This window comes from Periplaneta americana, chromosome 5 (assembly GCF_040183065.1).
Source record: "Periplaneta americana isolate PAMFEO1 chromosome 5, P.americana_PAMFEO1_priV1, whole genome shotgun sequence".
NCBI classification, from domain to species: domain Eukaryota; kingdom Metazoa; phylum Arthropoda; class Insecta; order Blattodea; family Blattidae; genus Periplaneta; species Periplaneta americana.
The window spans coordinates 120,482,066-120,503,521 of NC_091121.1; the positions used below are offsets into that span (position 1 = coordinate 120,482,066).

At 35.3% G+C, this 21,456-nt stretch overlaps 2 protein-coding genes across 11 annotated transcripts in view; one reads left to right on the forward strand and one right to left on the reverse strand.

Moving 5' to 3' along the window:
- Nucleotides 1-12,497, reverse strand: part of mtSSB (mitochondrial single stranded DNA-binding protein) — a 96,528-nt gene extending 84,031 nt beyond the window's left edge. Inside the window, exon 1 of one of the 6 annotated variants that reach the window (XM_069826448.1) lies at nt 9,978-10,328. Coding sequence is in view for 2 of the 6 variants with exons in the window: in XM_069826447.1 (XP_069682548.1) it covers nt 9,978-9,992 (15 nt within the window). In the remaining 4 variants the exon portion in view is untranslated. Of the gene's footprint in view, nt 1-9,922; nt 10,329-12,304 lie in introns of those variants that run through there. The other 5 variants (XM_069826451.1, XM_069826447.1, XM_069826450.1 and 2 more) reach the window with 5 other exon arrangements.
- Nucleotides 12,498-12,583: 86 nt separating this feature from the next.
- The window catches only part of LOC138700117 (gamma-tubulin complex component 2-like), a 233,502-nt gene continuing 224,629 nt past the window's right edge, over nt 12,584-21,456 (forward strand). For 2 of the 5 annotated variants that reach the window (XM_069826441.1, XM_069826442.1), the window contains exon 1: nt 12,584-12,762. In XM_069826441.1, coding sequence (XP_069682542.1) covers nt 12,710-12,762 — 53 coding nt within the window. In that variant the 5' untranslated portion in view covers nt 12,584-12,709. Of the gene's footprint in view, nt 12,763-12,863; nt 13,033-21,456 lie in introns of those variants that run through there. The other 3 variants (XM_069826439.1, XM_069826440.1, XM_069826443.1) reach the window with 3 other exon arrangements.

Consider the following 21,456-nt stretch of genomic DNA (forward strand, 5'->3'; position numbering starts at 1 on the left):
AAGTTTTTATCTTTAGTATTTTGACAATAATTTCGTTTTGTTAGATTAACCCTTTCTCTTGTCTTTATGCCAGGATACTAGAACAGCTTATTGTCTCTTGGTTAATAACAATGATGCTGAGTGTCACTGTTATTTTGTATCTATACTATTTGTTGTATATGTTTTTTTTTTCTTTTTTGCACCATTTAATATGTTAGACTAATTTTTATTATTTTCAATTTCCACTTGTACGTTCAGTTGTTTTTTTTTATGTCATTCATTCTGTCACTCGTTACTACAGTAGATTAATTGCACTGTAGAATTTTTCTTCTATGTAATTGTACTGCATTGCTGGTGGTGTGGAAGAGAAGGCTTAATAGCCTTAACTCTACTAGAGTAAATAAATAAATACATAAATAAGTAAATAAATAAATAAATATTTGAGGACATTACCAGACCCCATGTTCTATGTTTTTGTGAGGCCATTTTCCCTAAATGCAAAAGATGCTCCTGAACATTTGCAATTTATTAGCACTCTCACAGTTACAATTTAATACTCAGCAACAGGACATATTTTACTCAGCGCGGAATGTTAATGCATTTTAACGTACTTTCTCCAAACTAGACTTCCCTTTGAGAAGCAGCCAAAGTGTTGTCCATGTTCTGGTCGACTTATGTGAAAAGTTTTTTCCCAGGTTTAAAAAATATGACTGTGATCAGGTCTGACAGACACAAACTTGAAATATATTTCAAGGCTGTCAGTCGAACAATTAGCAGGTGAGAGGGAAAAGTGCATTAACTCCATTAAAGTTGTTTTCGAGAAAAATGATTTTTGAAGTTTAAATATAGGCCTAAATAGTTCCAAAAAATCCTCATTTGTGTATTTTACTTCATGATCCTCTTACAGTATTTGCTAGAGTAGGTATTGGTAACCTTTCTTGAAAATATGTGAAAGTCAATTTATTTTAATTTAAGAATTTAAATGAAAGAGGATGTCGTGAAAAATTGGACTTAAAGCACTTCACCAATACCTTCTCGATCTAGACTAGGCTGTAATGTAAGTTGTGTAACATCACTTGAAGAGTCGGGCTTTTCTATTTGAGTGTAAGCTATGTAGCTCAGTGAAATATATTACTTTACTGCATAACAGTGCTAAGTTTTATTTAGTGTAAAGCGTCCATAAGTTCTGTTTACTTCTTGTTGCAGAAATAATTACAAAACTGTGTTATTTTAATGTGAAGAGAGTTTTACAAGTTAATATAACCTGTTTGCATCAACATTTCAAGTTTAGAATGGAAGCTATTTTGAGGTTTAATAAACAAGAATTTATATTGTGATTTTAATTTAGCACATCTACCTTCCTTAGTTGTAGACAGAAAATTTACCATCCACTCCTATGATATTAGTGTACGTACAGTTGTATGTTACTTCATCTGGTAGGTGCCAGTAGTAGATAAATGCTGGTACAATTTAATACAACCCAGGACTCAACTGTAGTATTAAAATACAGACAAATTGAATGTAGGGATATCATACATGACGTTATGCTTAATTATAATGTATAATTGCGAATATAGGAATATAAGGGAAATATAGTAAACATAACCTATAATTTCTATATGACATCATAACGTACCTATATAATGACAGGGCATTGGAGACCACTAACATTAGACACAAAAGGTTATATTATATAAGTCCTTCCTAATTTTAACCGAGTACATTAAGCATTCTTGATCTTTTTCCGGAAATTTTATCAGTGTCTATAACTACTTTGTGTGAAGTTTTCTCAATACAAATGGTTGCTTTCACTTTGAAATAATTTTCCAGCAATACGTTTAAATATTATATTAATGCAGTGGTCTGTAATTTGAATAACTGTGCTAACATATTCACATTCGACGTGATAACTAACTTTGTAAATCTAGTTGCTCTAGTAATAGCGCTGTGGAGTTACTATACTGTACTATGTAGTACAGCTGTTGTTTAGTCAAGTGTCTGAAGGCCAATAAGACATCACTCATAAAGCAACTAAGCCAAGAGATAATGGGATAGGATGGCCAGTTCCTTTCCTCCCTCCATTGCATACATTGCTGACTAGCAACAGGTGAACTAGCACTGAGGTGGTTCCTGTGATTTTGGACGTGAAAATCGTTCAATTTATAAGAGATTTTTTGTGGAGCTGCAGTTGATCATAAAAGCAAGGCATAATAAAAGCCTAACTAACCAAACCTAACCTGTCACAGATCCGTATATGCAAGGTGTATGAGTACAAAGAGAACTACGTCAGCGCTAGTTTAGCTCTAGTAACATATCAAATTAATCAGACTTCAAATTGGAGTACCGTGAGAAGCGAATAAATACAAATTGCATTTACAAGTTGTTATATACGTAACTTTAGTCTTAATTATAATGTATAATTGCGAAAATTGAAATAAGGTGAGTACTGGCACAGTAAACATAACCTATAATTTCAACAAAATGACATGGAAGCAACATATTTCTGAAGTAATAGAAAGAGTGAGAAGTAGACTCAACATACTTAAACACCTGGCTGGAAAGAAGTGGGGCTGCTCTTTATCTGTTCTATATTCCACATATAAGATATACATTAAACCACTTATCCTCTACGGTTGTGAAACTCTAATATCTGCGAATTTCTCTGACCTTGAGCTTGTAAAGAATCAGGCCATGAGACTTATCACGAGTATGGTGAAAACTACTCCAATCCCAGCTTTACAAGCTGCTACGACAATCTGCCACTCGCAATGGAGGTATGCCGTTCAGCCATCCTGCAGTATGAAAAGTAAAGACGAATGCCATTAAACTCCTATTGCATCAGCTACGAAAATCTCCCTATACCCTATACGGCTAAAAACATAACAAGGCTTCATTCAACATGTTCATCAAATAAGAAGAAACTATGTCCCTTCTGATATTAAGGAAGACCTCACTCTATTAGAGTGTCCTTTAGATGCACGAACCACTATAACAAGGCTTGACCTTGGGGAGAATCTGACGAAAGCAGATGCTTGCATTCCAGAACTAAAGGCTATAGCACTGCAGGCTCTTAATGACTGGTATCCTGAGTCCAGATGGCTGCGGATCTTCACTGATGGCTCTTTCTACGAGAGCAAGGAATGTGCTGGGCTGGAATGTACAGTAAAGCCTTTAGCTTCTAGGGCAGTATTAGTTGCACTTGGATGGCAAATTGGAGGCCATAAACCTTGCCTTAAAGCAATTGCTTGGAAGACTGGCTTTCCACGGTCATGTTGTCATTCTCTGTGACTCTCAATCTGCCATTTTGGCAATGGCATCTTTCCCTCATCCTGTAACATCAAGAGTTGTCGCAATCAGAAAATCTCTTGCCTCACTCAAAGTGTTAGAAGTCGTCATTGTCCTCCAGTGGATACCTTCGCATGTTGGTATTTCAGGGAATGAGATTGCGGACTCCCAAGCAAAAAAGGGGACTGAAATATTGTTACAGACAACCTCCCAACTTTCGTATCACAACTTGAAATGATTAGTTGACCGCTCATTTAAGAATGAGTTTCTCTTAGATCTTCAAATAAAGAGTGATGGCAAGAAATGGGCTGGTCTTGTTGACAAGTCAGAGATACTTCCTGATCACCCCCATAAAGAGACTGTAGCTGCCATACAGATTGCCACAGAACACAACTGCCTGGCGGAATATTTATATAAACTGGGTATTTTACCATCACCTCAGTGTGTCATTTGTAATGAGCAAGACCACACCTGTGGAGTAATGGTCAGCGCATCTGGCTGCGAAACCAGGTGGCCCGGGTTCGATTCCCGGTCGGGGCAGGTTACCTGGTTGAGGTTTTTCCGGGGTTTTCCTCAACCCAATATGAGCAAATGCTAGGTAACTTTCGGTGCTGGACCCTTGACTCCTTTCACCAGCATTATCACCTCCATCTCATTCAGACGATAAATAACCTAAGATGTTAATAAAGCGTAGTAAAATAACCTACTAAAAAAAAAAAAAAAAGGAAAATTCTATTATGAATTGGGAACATTTAAATGTTTGTAAAAAACTTGTAAATTTTAAATTCTCTATGGGGACTTTGTACTGGTCTGCCAGAAACCAAATGATATTGAATCAACCTGGATGGGCATTAAATACATACATACATAATTTCAACATATCTAAATATCTGTGTGATGCAACTGAAAATTATTGAATCGTGCATAAATAAAGTGCAAGAATTTTGTAATGAAGCATGCTTTATTTCACTTAATTAAAAGATTAGATACTGTAACAGTAACAAAAACTACGCGGTACCATTTATTTTTCGTATATAGGCTATTTCTATTTCATTTTTAGTTCAAATTGTGTATCATATATTATCAAACAACATATTATTTACAATCTAGGTTATTCTTACATAAAAAGGGTGCATTCATTTAAATTTAATAAAACAAACACAGTAAACAATATTGGTCTGATTATACAAGAGTAACATCAGTAACGCTGCACTTAGACCTAATCACAATTTACATGCCAGTCAATGTTTCCACTTTCACATGTATAGTATTGAACATATTTACCATTTATAACACCAAAAATGCCCTTAACCACATAAAAGGAAGCAATATTTAATCGAAATAGAGGAAGGTATTACACATACAAACTTCGCCTGCATAAACGTAATTTTCACACCAAAAATGATATTACACCTTAACTCGCAAGTCAGGTATATCTAAAGTATCTCGTAATCATTGTTTTAAATTTTATTAATGCAATTACACTACATTTTAGAGAAATATATGCTACTCTTTATGCACTCCAACTAATTCATATGGTTGAAATGCCACCCTTCATGATCAGCTGTTAAGTGAGTCACGTGGTCTGCCTTACAGCAGATGGCAGTGACTTCACCACCCACCCGCCATTTGTCCCCAATATTACTGACATTATGTAAAGATTACAAAAACGTGAGTTGCCACTGAAGTCCAGATTTTGAGGTGTTCCGAATCCATTTCTTGGTTTGAGTTGCACAATGGGCACTTTGGGGACTGATATATTCCAATTCTATGCAGGTGTTTGACCAAACAGTCATGGCCTGTTGCCAATCTAAATGCAGCTACAGACGATTTTCGTGGTAAATCGGGAATTAACTGTGGATTATGATGCAGAGAGTTCCATTTTTCCCTTGAGATTGTATTATCAAATTTTGTTTGTTGAAGTCTAAGTATGTAGATTTAATAAATCTTTTCACAGAGTAATATGTAGATTTAGTAACAGGTCTGTAAGTAGCAGTGCTGCCCTTCTTTGCTAAAGCATTCGCATTCTCATTTCCCAGGATTCCACAATGGGATGGTATCCATTGGAATACAATTCTTTTACTGAGTGATATTAATTGAAAGAGCATTTTAGTTACTTCTGCTGTTTGAGATGAAGGTGTGTGTTTAGAGACTATTGATAGAATAGCTGCTTTGGAGTCTTACAATATAACTGTATTCTTAAATTTATTGATGTGGCATAGAAGATTCCTGAGACTTTCACTTATTGCAATGATTTCTCCATCAAAACTTGTTGTTCCATATCCAAGAGATCTATAAAGTGAGAAGAGACAGCACGTAACACCTGCACCAGCACCTTGTTCTCTGGAGATCAAGGATCCGTCGGTGTATAAATGAAGCCAGTTTTGTGGAGGGTACCTAATATTAATTGTCTCTAAAGACAACTGTTTCATTATTTCAGTGTTTACTTCTGACTTCAGTATTTCTTCTGTTAAATTTAGATTATATTCTATATTTAATAGAGTTATAGGGTTTAATTTGATTTGTAAGTTTTCTTTTAAATTTGGTATATTGATTTTCTATTTTACTTCTTGAACCATGGATATGAAACTTTTTTGAGTTTTTAATCTACAGAGAGGACTTATGAATGCCAATTGTTTCCTGGTAATCTGATAAGTTTTTCATATTGGATCAGTGCTTTTCCTTCTATTGTCATTTTGATGCTGTTAATATTAGTGAGGAATCTCACAGAATCTATTGCAGTTCTTTTGATTCCACCAGTAACGAGCCTGAGAGCTTGGTTTTGAACATATACTATTTCGTTTATGAAAGGTGAAGTATTTAAAATTTCTCCGCAGTATGTCAGCACTGGCTGTATAAACATTTTGTATATAGTGTTCAAAGTATTTCTAGAGCATCCCCATTTCTTTCCTGTTAGTCTTTTTAGAAGGGAGAATCTTTTACGAACTTTTTCAGAAATGTATTTCAAATGGTTGCTCCATGTTAACTTACTATCGAAAATAACTCCAAAATATTTGGATTCATATGTCCTAGGAAGGTGTTGGCCATTGTATTGGATATTAAATTCTCTTTCTTTTTTACCAAATGAAAATATTTGGTAGTTACTTTTGCTTAAATTGAGTGTCATCAAATTTGATGTATTTCATTCATGTAGTTGATTTAGAGCTTTAAGAGCAGAATTTTGAATTTTGTCTCTATGTCTGTAAGATCCAGAAGTCCACAAAACTATATCATCTGCAAACAGTGCTGTTTCTATGTTTGATTCCTCTAATAGGGAGGGTAAGTCATTTATATAAACATTGAACAAAGTTGTGCTGAGGACAGTGCCCTGAGGTAGACCTCGATATGTCTGTCTGTAAGTAGAAAGTGAGTTATTGAATTTAGTGGCAATGAATCTTTGACTAAGGAATTCTGATATCCATCTGAACATATTGCTGGAGATACCTAATTTCTGGAGTTTCAGTAATAATTTATTTCTCCAAACAGAGTCATATGCTAACTGAAAGTAAATAAATATTGTTAAAACTGTCTTTTATTTCTTGGCCTAAAAAATGAATGAAACCTGCTAACTTCGTAGGCACCTTGAAACAAGACATCTGGATTGTTCTGGTAAGTAGGTACTTTTTTTAATGAATGCCAGAGAAGCTGAACAAACAAGAAATGTGACCGAAAAAATTGTATCAGGAAACAGTAAAGAAAAAGCAACCCTTACTTCGTTCAAAGTGTCATTCCTAATTGCTAAAAATGGTAAGCCTTACACCTTACACAATAGGGGAAGAATTGGTTTAATCAGTTGCAAAAAAAAAAAAAAAAGAATGTGTAGTAGTGTAGCTTGCTAGTGAATCAGCTGCTAAAGAGATCAACATAGTTAGGAACTGGAGTGTTTGCAAGCAGGTGATGAAGTGATGTAAGGGGTTAGGTATTAGTCACACATGCAGGAAGAGATAAAACTTGGCTCAAGGTCTCGTGGTCACTACACTCTACTATAATTTTAACTTACTGTGGCAGTGCGAACTTGTCACTAAACGTCAATAACCATCAGGATGTGATCAATATTTTTCTGAACAGTTAATAGCATGTATATTCTGCCTCACTATTACAGCATGGCAGTGCTTAATACTTTCCTTATCGTATTTCTTCCTCTCGCAAACTCTGTAGCTCCAAACTGTAGTTCCTGTCTCAAACATGCTAAAAGAATGAATAAAAAATGTCTACCAATGATGAAGACCAATTAATTTCAAAAGTAAAAGGAAGCATGTATTTTTTCATTATAGGTTAACAAAAAGCAAAAATTTAGCTAATGAATCAAACCTTTCATTCGTTAAGAATATGGGTGTAGGCTACTGTTCATTTTATTTCTTTTATTTTATTAGGTTATTTTACGACGCTTTATCAACAGCTTAGGTTATTTAGCGTCTGAATGAGATGAAGGTGATAATGCCAGTGAAATGAGTCCGGGGTCCAGCACCGAAAGTAACCCAGCATTTGCTCATATTGGGTTGAGGGAAAACCCCGGAAAAAACCTCAACCAGGTGACTTGCCCCGACCGGGAATCGAACCCGGGCCACCTGGTTTTGTGGCCAGACGTGCTAACTGTTACTCCACAGGTGTAGACGCTACTGTTCATGAAGACATTTTAGGAGAGCTTATACAGCATACAACTGATTTTCATGCACTCAATGATTTTATCATAACTAATGGTGTGTGTGTCTAATGCCTACCTACTTCACTTTGCGTGATTCAGGTTCTGCATACTGCGGATAGATGGCAGGACTGTGACTCATTTTCAAATTGCACACAACTTCGGCAGGCAAGGTTATGCATGTGTTTCTGTGAAGAGTTATGTCGTGTACTAGGGTGAGTGTATGTGTTAAGTGTTCCTGTAAGTGTAGTGTACGGAATGGGTGAGAATGATGATGTTGAGGAAGGGAGAAGGGCATGTAGCCTAGCCTACTCCTGTTGAATAGTACCAAGGGGGCCGCCAGGCTTAACATCCCCATCCGACGGACAAATCACTGTCAACAGTGACATATGCCTTCCCTTCATATGCACTGCGGAGAGATTTGGGATTTAACCCAGGCATACTGGTGCACAATATACAGACTGGAAAAAAATGTGTGGGACTTTGGGACTTACCAAAGTGGGGCTCAAACTATGACAGGTTTCAAGAGTAGTCTCATCGCTTGTTACAGTCATCACACGAAAAGTTAAGTGGACTCATTGCTTCATTCATAGAGAAATAAAAGAAATAGTGGTAATATCGAACAGACAATAGATGAAGTTCTTAAAATCGTTAATCTCATTAAAGCACGGGCATTAAACTCATGTGTTTTTCACGCTTTGTGTGAAGCTATTGGCAGTGAACATAATCATTTTTTTTTTGCATACAAAGGTACAATGGCTTTCCAGAGGAAACATCATGACGTAGTTCTTCGAGCTTCATGATGAGATTCGCTTTTCTCTTGAATTTGTATAAGAAAAATAAGGAATTCAAAATGAGTAACAAGCTGTGTGATTTTTGATGATGCGAAGCTGCAGATTTTTCAGAAATTTTGTCTTATCTTACGGACTTGATTTGGATCTGCAAGGTATAAGTGTTAATGTTTTCGAAATGAAGAAAAAAATTCAAGCTTCAATGAAGAAAATGCAACTGTGGCGAAACGAGTCGAGGAAAAGTTCTATGATTCGTTACTGATAGCCTATTTCAGGAGTTTATACTCACATATGAACAAAAATCTCCGTGATGAAGGCAGATAATTGCATACCATTAGAAAGAGCTGCCAGCTGCAGGGTAAATGTCAGCTTTTTTTTTTTTTTTTTTTTTTTTTTTTTGGCTTACAGTTCATGTGGAACATAAAGAACTCTCAGGACTAGCCTTGAAACATTTAATGCTGTTTTCCACGACTTGTGTGAGAAGGCATTTTCTGATCTTTTCTATATCAAAACTGATAAAAGAAACCGAATAAATGCGGCCACAGACTGAAGACAAAAGATAACTAACTTTGAGCCTAAATATAGACAAGAAACATTTTACGCACCAAAAAACGAAAACAGTTTCATCATTCTTAATCAAGTAGGAAAACTTGTAAAAGTATACTGTATTTTTTCCTCAGTACCGGTAGCTACAAGGTTAGTTCTATACGAAGAATGATTAACAGTAGTAGATCATTGTTTTGTTTTCCTGTTTTTTTCTTAGTGTTTTCATTTTCGGGGCAAAAAAATCGAGAGTTTTTGGAATGTATTTTTCTCGAACCAGTACTTATAGATATTTAACTTACCATTATGATTATTATAGCCTATAGTTAATATTGATTCAATTTTGAAAAATATAGGTCTAGGCCTAATAGAAATATTACTAACTTAATATTAACTCCAAAATCTAACCATCGCATTACGGTATTCCATTGATAAATTTACGAAAATATTGCTTATGGAAAGGGGTCCGCAGAGCTAGTAAGTTTGAGAACCACTGCCATAATTCATGTCGGTAATATACACTGGTTGAAATACAAGCGTAATTCCTACAAAAGTAAATACATAATAAATTTTTCATAAAACTAAATGCATTATAATCATCTTTAGTAAGAACTCCGAGATATAAAGTATATTCTCGTAATTCTCTCGTCCACCTTAACCTATACACATATATAAACTCAACTATATTTCTTTTCACTCCTGTGAAACTTTTAAGCAAGTAGCCTATAGCACGTTACCGTTCGTTTAATCATGATGAATCTGTTCACTCTAAGGACGAAATGTATCCCGAATGTAGACTTTACATCAACAACAATAGCGCCATTATTACTTCGTCACATCGAGATCGAAGTGCTTTATGCGCATTGCGCAAACTCAAAGGGAACCAGGACTACCATTGGACGGATATGGTTTCATCTTTAACTTTTTCAAATATATTTATTAATACCAAAAGAGTTTTACATGTTATAATGTCGCTACATAGACATATTAAATTATTAATAAAAAAGCTGAGAAGAAATGCGGCTGAGTTTACTTTTTTTAGATTTCATATGGAAGTAAAAGTTAGAAGCTATATGCTGTAGGTTGTATGCCCTGGTTTTCAAACAGCGCGCAGAGACGCTGTATGTTTCGTGCGAAATATCCGTTGCTTACGAGATTATACAAGCTGGCGCATAGAGCTTGAAAAACGAGTCTGAAGTGGTTCCCTCGTAATGCCAATTCCGCCGCTCGGAGCGCTGTTCTGCCCTATATATTCATAGCAGAACACTTAAAAGACATTGACATTTGGGACATTTAAAGGACTCATCATTGCTTATTAAATGCTTCGTACAATACTTTATGGACAATAGACGTAATTTGCAAACTTCTCCTCCTTAATTATATTACAATAAAAGGCTGTCATTCTTGATATTAAAACATATTACATATAAACTGAGGGACTGTCTGCTCTGTACTTCAGTTCATACACCAAACATTTCCGGAAATAAATTAACTTGACATCTTACATACACGCACTATAGCCTACCCTTTTCACCTAATATTATTAATATTGTTATTAAATAAGATATTGCAACTAATTAAGGTACTGCATTATCTTTAATTTCCTTGAATTCATAATTACGCATTTGCAAGAAGGCCTAACTTTTCCCTCTCTTTAAAAAAAAAATATGGACGTCACAATAACTGAGAAGTATAATTATTGCGCGATTTTTTCTTGCAGTGGTGAAAACATTTCTATAGGCCTACTGATTAATCTATTGAGCATAGTAATAGTAAACGCTGTAGTATTTTAGTGCGTGTACGCCTACTCAGCTCTTGTAAAACGAAATTTTCACTTTCAACGGAACACTCACTTATATTCAGTTCTTGTATCTTGCAGTAAATTATCCATTTGTGATCATCTTTCCAATATAACCTCCCATTGAAACGACCACTTAAAATCATGAGCTAGAATTTATTATTTTAAAAACATTTCCACGTACATACTGTTATAATTGTTATGAACCACAATACAAAAGACAACACTGTGAAATTGGATTAATTTACCAAGATCAACATCAATACCGGTAGTATAAAATCACATATAGGCCTAGGCTATATTATTTCATTACTTTATGGTATTAATTAGAAGAATTGATTTTGAAGAATTTACAAATATGCTGAAATAATTTATGACACCTCTTATAGAAATGTAAAAATATCTATGTACATTTTGAAACAATGGGTATAGCACCACTTGAAAATGTTGAGCATTTTAACAGTAACTTGTAAATTGTCCCATCACGTTGTCTATAGTGTTCATTTATTGTAGCACTTTTAGAACGAACGTGGTTCACATACATAAGAAGAAATGACGATGGAATGAGTCGAAGACATACAGTTTTCTTTAATTTTTAGCAAATGATGAAGTTGAATATATACTGTTACTTCATATCCTAACATAAGTAGAGTTGCCACCATAGATGTAACACCTGAAATGAATATTATAAAATAAATTAATGTATTGGTAATGATACAAGAATAAAAAGAAATTAGGCTAGACATAACCTCACAAAATTACAAACAAATGCTAAAAAAAAAAAAAAAAACTTTACGTATCCGTATATAATAAAACTAGATATTCCAGATATAATTTGTTTCACACGATAACCACCTCAGCCTATTTCGGCAGCAGCCATTATTAGTTACAGTTTGAGGTGCATACCTAATCTCATACTAACCTTGTTAAGTTCTCTAACCTAATTCACTGATAATTACGTAACAATACACAGGTCTAAAATACAGACAAATACACATTAATTACCTAATAAGTACAGCATGAAGATAATTCATTACTTTTGTCGGTATTTTCTAAAAGAGAAAGGGAAAACAGTAACAACATTATCTTCAATGTTTACATCACGTCGTTCACATTTTCATTAGGCCTATATCAGTAATGCTTGGTAAGTGAAACAATGCATGAAATTATTTTACATTTCGGGTCACATCATTCGAGAGTCGGAAAATGCAATTCTCCACTTTTAACATAGCATTGCTTGTTATATGAGAGAACTTTGACATTTACCTTAACCTATAAAGATACGACCTGTTGGTACCGAGTTCTTCACATAGCAAAACACAGACAATTTTCGAATATAACTTAGCTGAACAAACTTCAAATAACACTGTAATATGCTTGGCATATTTATAATATTCGTACTCAATCAGTAATGCACAATTAGTCGAACTATTTTCACGATGCACAATGCTTTGTAATGGTACTATTCATCATTTCATAGGGCAGAGAGGCGAACCTAGCGGCAGAAATTGTCATGACTCACAGAGACCTACTCTCGATCGTGCTATGCGCCAGCTTGTGTAATCCCGTAAGCAACGGAAATATCAAATACCTGAATCTCGCGAAATGGCTGTCAAAATTCATTAGAGACAGAATTGTGATTTTATTATATCGTGTCATTTAACATTTAAAATGAGTGAGTTCAAAGTGCATCATTTAGTGACGGAGTTAATGGAACATTTAGGGTAATTACTATGAATGATGTATATTCTAATCAAATAGTGCTGTATAGGTAGAGTTCTCGGATTGATATTCTAGCTGATATGTGGACCTATCTACTGTATTATAGCTCACTTCATATGCGTGAGAGAAAGAACAAATTGTATACATCTGAAGCCCAGTTATGTTTCGAACAGTGATGGAAACAAGTCGACTTCTTCTAGTGTTTAGTGTTTTTGTAATGAACAATTTTTTATTCCTGTCCGAGTGTCTATATCTACTGGCAGGATTAGACTGTTAGTACAAAGTTTATTCTAAAACTAAAATGTAGAGAGTGATACTGTTAGTCACGAAGTAAAATAGGCATATTTAAAAGATACTCAAAGTTTTGAAAACATGCCAGAGCATTTAGATAAAATGAGATGCATCAACTTTCGTTTCAACTTTACGCATTCAAGCAAAGCATGCAAGATTTACATTTAATTACTATCCTCTGATTGAAGTTCTGGCTGATATGTACATCTATTGTTGTTGTTTAATCAATTGTCCGAAGACAGGTCTGAATCTCACAAGTGATACCAAGAGGGCACCACTTATGAGACAACTAGGCAAGAGATAATAGGGTAGGGTGGCGAATTCCTTTCCTTCTCCATTGCATACATCGCCGACCGACTTAACTACATATTACACTAGTCAGACTTCAGATGCGTACAAACGATTGTTCTTCCTCTGATACATATCGTCAAGTGAGATGTACTGCCTGATAATAGATGTACGTATCAGCCAGAACCTCAATCAGAGGATAGTACATCTATTATCAGGCAATATATCTCACTTGATGATATGTGTCAGACGTACAATAATTATTCGTATGCATATGAATGTATGCAATGGCGATGTACCGCAATGGAAGGGGAAAGTAACTGGCCACCTTACCCTATTATCTCCTGACTTAGTTGCCTCAAGTGTGTTGATATCGCTTGTGAGTTTCAGACCTGTCTTCGGACAATTATGACTAAACAACAATAAGTGAAGATAACGTTCAAAACGGCGCACCATGTCGACACAAAATCTTCATGCATTTTAATTGAATGCGCATTTTAAACTTTATTCTTTCAATTTTTTTCCGAGATAGCATATGTACACGCATTGAAAACTGAACCGTGTAGATGCTGCTTTAGAGTTTCATATTCCATAGCTGTATCAATTTTCCATGTGCGTACGTATGCAGTTTTGGAGGAATATTGAAAAAATCAAGTTTAAAACGCGTGTTTAGTTAAAATGCATGAAGATTTTGTGCCTACATGGTGCGCCGTTTTGAATGTCATCTTCACTACGTAATTCATTCATTCATTCATTCATAGTGTTCTGTCCAAGACAGATTTTTCACTGCAAACCTAGCATTCTCCAGTCTTTTCTATTTTCTACCTTCCTCTTTGTCTCTTCATATGATCCATATATCTTAATGTCTATCATCTGATATCTTCTTCTGCCCCGAACTCTTCTCCCGTTCACCATTCCTTCCAGTGCATCCTTCAGAAGGCAGTTTCTTCTCAACCAGTCACCCAGCCAATTCCATTTCCTCTTTCTGATCAGTTTCAGCATCATTCTTTCTTCATCCATTCTTTCCAACACAGCTTCGTTTCTTATTCTATCTGTCCACTTCACATGCTCCATCCTTTTCCATATCCACATTTCAAATGCTTCTACGTATTCCCTTGTTGTCACTTCGTCGTAATATTCACGTTTCTGCCTCATACAATGCTACACTCCATACAAAACACTTCACTAGTTCTTTCTCCAGAGGTCCGCAGAAGATGCTCCTTTTTCTATTAAAAGTTCCTTTGTCATTGCTATTCTCATTTTGACTTCTTGGAGCAGCTCATGTTACTGCTTATAGCACACCCCAAGTATTTGAAGCTGTCCATTTGCTCTATTGCATCATTTAGAATTCGCAAGTTTACATTCTTTACTTTTCTTCCAATGACCATGGTCCTCAAATGGCTATTTTTCCTATTTTTTTTTTTTTTTAAACTCTCCGTAATCAGTGAATATTAAGTTCAGTGAATTTAATTGCAATTTTATGTCATGGTGCTACTCTTTTTGTTCCTTCTGTGGATACAGGGTTTAGTTCTTTGATATCTTCAAATGGCATGAAAGAAATGTCATTAACATTTGGAAATAAAAAATGCTCTAAATATAACCGAAAATGTCGTAAAAACTTCACTTTACATTCTTCATCATTTGATTCCAAAACTTTTTCAGTATAGTGGCACACATTAGACTTTGCACAAAACCTAATTCAAATTCTCTTTGAACTTTATGAACTCCCCAATTTGTATCGGTAACTTCACATTAATCAGCCCTCGTCACTTGAAAATATTGTTTGGGTAAAATTTTGAGATGGACACACTGTTTCCTCTTCTTTATTTGTCGTTGCTCAATAGCTGCTTTAACAGGCATGTCTGTCAGATTCTGTTCACTACCCGCTTCCATTCACCTCCACATTGACTTTTTGTTGGTCTAGCCTTTGGATTCAGCCTGACATCATCAGGTGCTTTAACATACTACACAAAGACCTTAGAACAGAAGCTGGACGATTTGTGACATAAGAATTCATGAAGTCCTCGTCAGTGAAGATACTAGACTGAAATGGACAAATTTCTGTGCTTTGGAATCCACTTGTTATGTTTTTTTGGGTGAAGGCAAGGGGAAATGCAATTCCAAGAAATTGAGGGATGTTGTATATGGCGACTGTTTCGCCAGGTTTTTCTATCATGTGGTCATCAATAGCTCTGTAGTATGCTGTCTTGAAAGGGCCAAAGACTGTTCTGTCTGTTGGAGTCTGTGGCTGGTATGGGGTGGCAGTGTTAATAGTGTGATTCCATTCTGTTCTTTATGTCAGTTTATTGTAGTGGTGTGCGAGATTCATGATTATCCATAATAACCAGGACTGGACATTCCTTGGAGCATTTTGTATGCTTGATGAAATGGTACCAGTAATTTGTGAATGTATCATATCACCAGTCATCCACTCACTAGAATTGCCAATTCTATCAGTTGTTTTTTTTGTTTGGGATATACAAATAATGGTGGCACCGCATTTTATATTGCATTTACTGTGCAGCAAAGAGTAACAAGTTTCCTTCTTTCAGCAGATGGTTTTTCCTTTCTCTGCTCTAATTTTTCCAGGTTTCTGAACTGCTCTTAAGATATCTTCATCAAATCTGGCTCAGAACAAAAAAAGTTCTACTAAAAGATACACCTGAAATTTTAAAAAAATTCACTCACACTTGTCTGATTAAATGCTGTGCTAGCCTGTTTGTTTTTTTTCCTCAGTTGGTTAGTACCTTTTTATCTCTGACTAATGCATATTCATAGGAAAATTTTCGAAGTTCTTTTGGTGTTAGTCCATAATTCAGTTTGGATGTAACAATTAAATAATTTTGAGCTTGGTTTCTGCTTCATTAGAGAAAATTTAGCAGCTGTTGTGATTTTTCTTAAACGTTCCTCCTGTCCTTGGAATTCATTATCATACCATCCAAACTGTTTTTCTGTTCATGCTGTATTCAATTGCAACTGCTCGAACATTTATACTGTCTTCAATCACTTGTTTCACAGCAGCCTTAATTGTTTCTGGCTCCACTTTCGTCCAGGGATTAGTCCCTGACTTCCATTTGAATAGCGTCCTATTAAAATAGTTATAAAAATCATATTTACTGGTAATTACTATTCTAAGTAACTTATCTATTTTTCTTTAAAATGTCATGTTGGTCAAACCTCCCTACTTCGTCACTGTTACTAATTAAAATATTTACACAGTCCTTTGTGAAAGAAACTAAATTGTAAATATATCAATTTAAACCTTAAACATTACAGAATGAAATAAAATTATAAGCAGGCTATTTTTAATGTGATTAATTTCACTCACCCAGATTCTTACAAACTGGAACAACAAAACTACAGTTTTCAGATTGAAAACAGACGGGAAGAGCTGGGTTAGCTGTTTATTCTTGCACTTCTTTTTCGAGCACAAATATTATCTTAGCTTTCAGACCAAACATGTTAATACGTAGAAGATGATGGTCAACAAATTGCGGGATTTTGTAATAAGTGGGATGAGACAAACCTCCCTAGTCTCCCCCTACAACAATATTAAAAAAATCAGCCTGTCTCTAGGCTATTGTGGAGCACTTGCGCAGGACATCAATGCTGACTAGGTCTGGACCACTAGGAAGCGCGTTTTTGAGATGAGTGAAAACATTATTACCCTTCTTTCGATTTAGTCCTCCAAAATTAAATATTGTATTATCCCCTCCAAATACAACTGTCTTTTTAGAAATGTCGAAAATTTTCACAGTATTTAATGCATACTGAGAAACTGTAGCAGATGTTTAATTAGGCCTAATTAGTTAAGTTCGATCAGTTTACATTGAACACCCAAGTCTTTGTCAAAATATTGGGCTAAAATTGAAAATATTTTGTGATATATTTTGTTGCTGGCATCAGTACTGAGGCCTACATTTTGTATAGAAATTTTGGTAATTTCCTAGAAGACGGGCAAAATCCAACATGGCTGACGAAAACTACCAAAACGTTCTGCCAACTATGAAGTTCAAATGTCACCAGACATCACAAAATCAAAGATGGAAAATCAAACATATATTCATATTTTTAAAGAAGAACAAGCCCTTCAAAAAATGAAAATATGTTTAATTTTTCATCTTTGATTTTTATGGTGTTTGGTGGGATTCGAAGTTCATAGTTGGTAGTACTTTTCTGGCAGTTTTCGTCCGCACTTTACCCCCACAAATCACTAAAACATAAAACAAAACATAATAATTTATCATCTTATCAAATAAAATTCAATTCTCATCGACGTCTTCAACGACAATCTCTTCACTTCCAGTATAAATGACACCGGCTTTAAGGTATTCTAAACTTAAACCATGCAGGCAACAAAGAACTAAACCAACACTTTGTCGTACAGTCAACTTTGCATAAATATACCACGTGTTTACACTAAATGAAATTCTCTTCGAACACTTATTACATCTTAACTTCTACAGAAAATTCAGTAAATAATTCCTTTAAACCACAGAAAAACAGTTTTCTTCTCAACATTCAACACAATCCTCCTTCACCAGCGAAAGAACTAAACCAAAATCGACACAAAATTTAATAGATACATTTCATAACACGGTTTCCTTCCTTTCCCTCTTACTTCAAAATTCCAACCTTGTGCACATAAAATAAATTATTGGCACTGAAAAGTGGCTTTTCGTAAGCATGATGATGCCCATTCGACAAATGCAGACAAATCTACAATGTAACACCACTCACGTCAAACAACAGAGAACAACAGGACAACGTCATTATCCATGAAAAATTAATGAAAATTCTAGAATAAATGATAACTATAACCAATCAAATCGAAAGAAAATCACAAAAATCAGAAAATGAGAAACTTTCAATAGCTTTAGCCATCAGACACAACATAACACCACTCACGTCAAACAACCAAGAACAACTGATAACGTCATTATCCATTCAAAATTAACGAAAATTCTAGAACAAATGACAACTATAACCAATAAAATTAAAAGAAAATCACGGCGACACCTAGTACAAAAACCTAGAACTAACATGTAAAAGTCACTAAAAGATCACTAACATTTAACTCTGAAATAAAGAAGTTGGTAATACTTACTATATTCAACCAAGTGCCCGTCTTCTATGAAATTACCGAAATTTTTTACAAGTTCTACACCATGAGGTCCTAAAACATTGTTTATAATTGCTTCTTTTTTAGTTTTGGAATTGGAAAACTCTGTTGCGATTTTTGAGTTATCGGTACTAAACGCTTTTCCATGTAGTTTACTACTGCACTTCGTAGAGTTATAGGACATGAGGTGTTTGACTGTATGAAAGGCCATTATTCCTTCCACCGCTGCTACAGCCATAGCTTCGTTAGTGTCTTTTACGAAGAATGGATTTAATTTAGAAGTGCCTGCAGAGGCTAAAAGATATTTTTATATTTCATGGATGACACATGTTTTGACAAATCACTTCTATTTCCATGCAAGACAAATATAAGAATTGGAAACAGAAAGAGAGCGAAATATAAGGCCTAATGGATCAGTGACTGATCATTAACCATTTCGTCACTAAGTTTGGTTTGTATTTTTGGCCCCATCATGATAGTTAAGTTGATAAACAAAGAATCAGACACAACAACTCACTTGATAGAGATTACAGCAAAAGATAGTACTGCTGATTGATCGCCATCATGCTATGGCACCCTCCACCTCAACGGCACATATGCATGCATGACTCTGTTCTGTTCTCAAGCAGAGTTGCCAAATGTAATGGAAACAAAGAGGAATATATTTGACTTAAAAAGACTCTAGCAATATTTTCAGTCCTAAAAACAAGCAAAATCGTATTTTTTATCCGATATCATGCTTTTAGTAGCGGTAAATGGTAAATTGGCTAATTTAATATCGTACCTGTCTTGACTTTGCATCCTTCACCTGACATAATTAGGAACATTAAATCCAGACGTTTGAGATGGGCAGGGCATGTAGTACGTATGGGCGAATCCAGAAATGCATATAGAGAGTTAGTTGGGAGGCCAGAGGGGAAAAGACCTTTGGGGAGGCCGAGACATAGATGGGAGGATAATATTAAAATGGATTTGAGGGAGGTGGGTTATGATTGTAGAGACTGGATTAATCTTGCTCAGGATAGGGACCAATGGTGGGCTTATGTGAGGGCGGCAGTGAACCTCCGGGTTCCTTAAAAGCCAGTTAGTAAGTAAGTAGTACTTGTCTTGACTATTCACAGCAAACTCTAAAATTTGAATTTTCATCTTTATAGATTTCTGGCAGAACACTTTCCTCGGCACACAAAATTGGGACAATCCCGATATTTGGCAACTCTATGTGTAGGCCTATTAATGCCAGTATTAACTATTGACAACCTAGAGCACTTAGAGCTATGTGTAATTTAACATTTTAATCACATGTGATGGCAGGCTTATGTGAGGGCGGCAATTAACCTTCGGGTTCTTTAAAAGCCATAAGCAAATCACATGTGGTAATGTTTCATATCTTTCATTGTTCTAATGAACTTATATCAATCTTGAATCTAACTGTAAATTCCAAGGCTTGTGGCCCATATTGCTATCCAGAATTATTGATTTGATTCATGCAGTCATGTGCAGAACAGCCAGGTATACTAAATGGGGTTTAAAAAAGAAGTACGGTAGCTTATTTTAAAAGAAATCAAAAGAAAGTCAATCTTGCATTGGGCTATATCCATCAGTATCAGTACAGTTGGAAATTTCATATGGAAAAAAAAATTCAACCAGAATCCCTAAAGCCTTGTACAGATATGCTTGTGTGCCTCGTTTTACCGTGACAACGCTTTTTAGTGCTTTTAGCACTCCGATTATTATATTATTTAGTCTTTGTTATATTAAGAATTTTAGATAAGGGCGCAAATAGCCATAGTAGCTGACGCGCCCTTTTTTAAACCCTACTACTACTACTACTACTGTACAGATATGCTCCAAGAGGCCAAAGATTTATAGGACTTCATAAGAAGATATGTCATGAAAATTTTATGTAGGACCATAATAGGCCTTTAGGCATAGCCTAGTACTCGTCAGGCAAAGAAGAAGAAGAAAAAGAAGAATTGATTAAACTGAGTAGGCCTGAATTTGATCATGACACTTTGTCTATGTAGTATGTTTGTTGTACGATTTCCTATCAGCATTTATTTATTAAATTTGGTAGGTTGGCTTAATTCTTCAGGAAAGGTACACCCAAGAAGGCACAATTTTCTTTTGCTTCACTGGCTTCTGTGGGATGTATATAGTGATAGTCATGTTGTTTTAGTTTAGTCACAGATACTTTCAACATATAAAAACCGTTTGATGCTTACCTGTACTTACATTCTAATGCAAATTAAACCAAACCCTTTAACTCTATTAAATATAGAATATAATCTAAATTTAACAGAAGAAATACTGAAATCAGAAGTAAACACTGAAATAATGAAATAATTGTCTTTAGAGACAATTAATATTAGGTATCCTCCACACAACTGGCTTCATTTATACACCGACAGATCCTTGATCTCCAGAGAACAAGGTGCCGGTGCAGGTGTTACGTGCTGTCTCTTCTCACTTTATAGATCTCTTGGATATGGAACAACAAGTTTTGATGGAGAAATCGTTGCAATAAGTGAAAGTCTCAGGAATCTTCCATTTCACATCAGTAAATTTAAGAATGCAGTTATATTGTCAGACTCCAAAGCAGCTATTCTATCAATAGTCTCTAAACACACACCTTCATCTCAAACAGCAGAAATAATTAAAATGCTCTCTCAATTAATATCACTCAATAAAAGAATTGTATTCCAATGGATACCATCCCATTGTGGAATCCTGGGAAATGAGAATGCGGATGCATTAGCAAAGAAGGGCAGCACTGCTACTTACAGACCTGTTACTAAATCTACATATATTACTCTGTGAAAAGATTTATTAAATCTACATACTTAGACTTCAACAAACAAAATTTGATAACACAATCTCAAGGGATAAAATGGAACTCTCTGTATCATAATCCACAGTTAATTCCCGATTTACCACGAAAATCGTCTGTGGCTGCATTTAGATTGGCAACAGGCCATGATTGTTTGGCCAAACACCT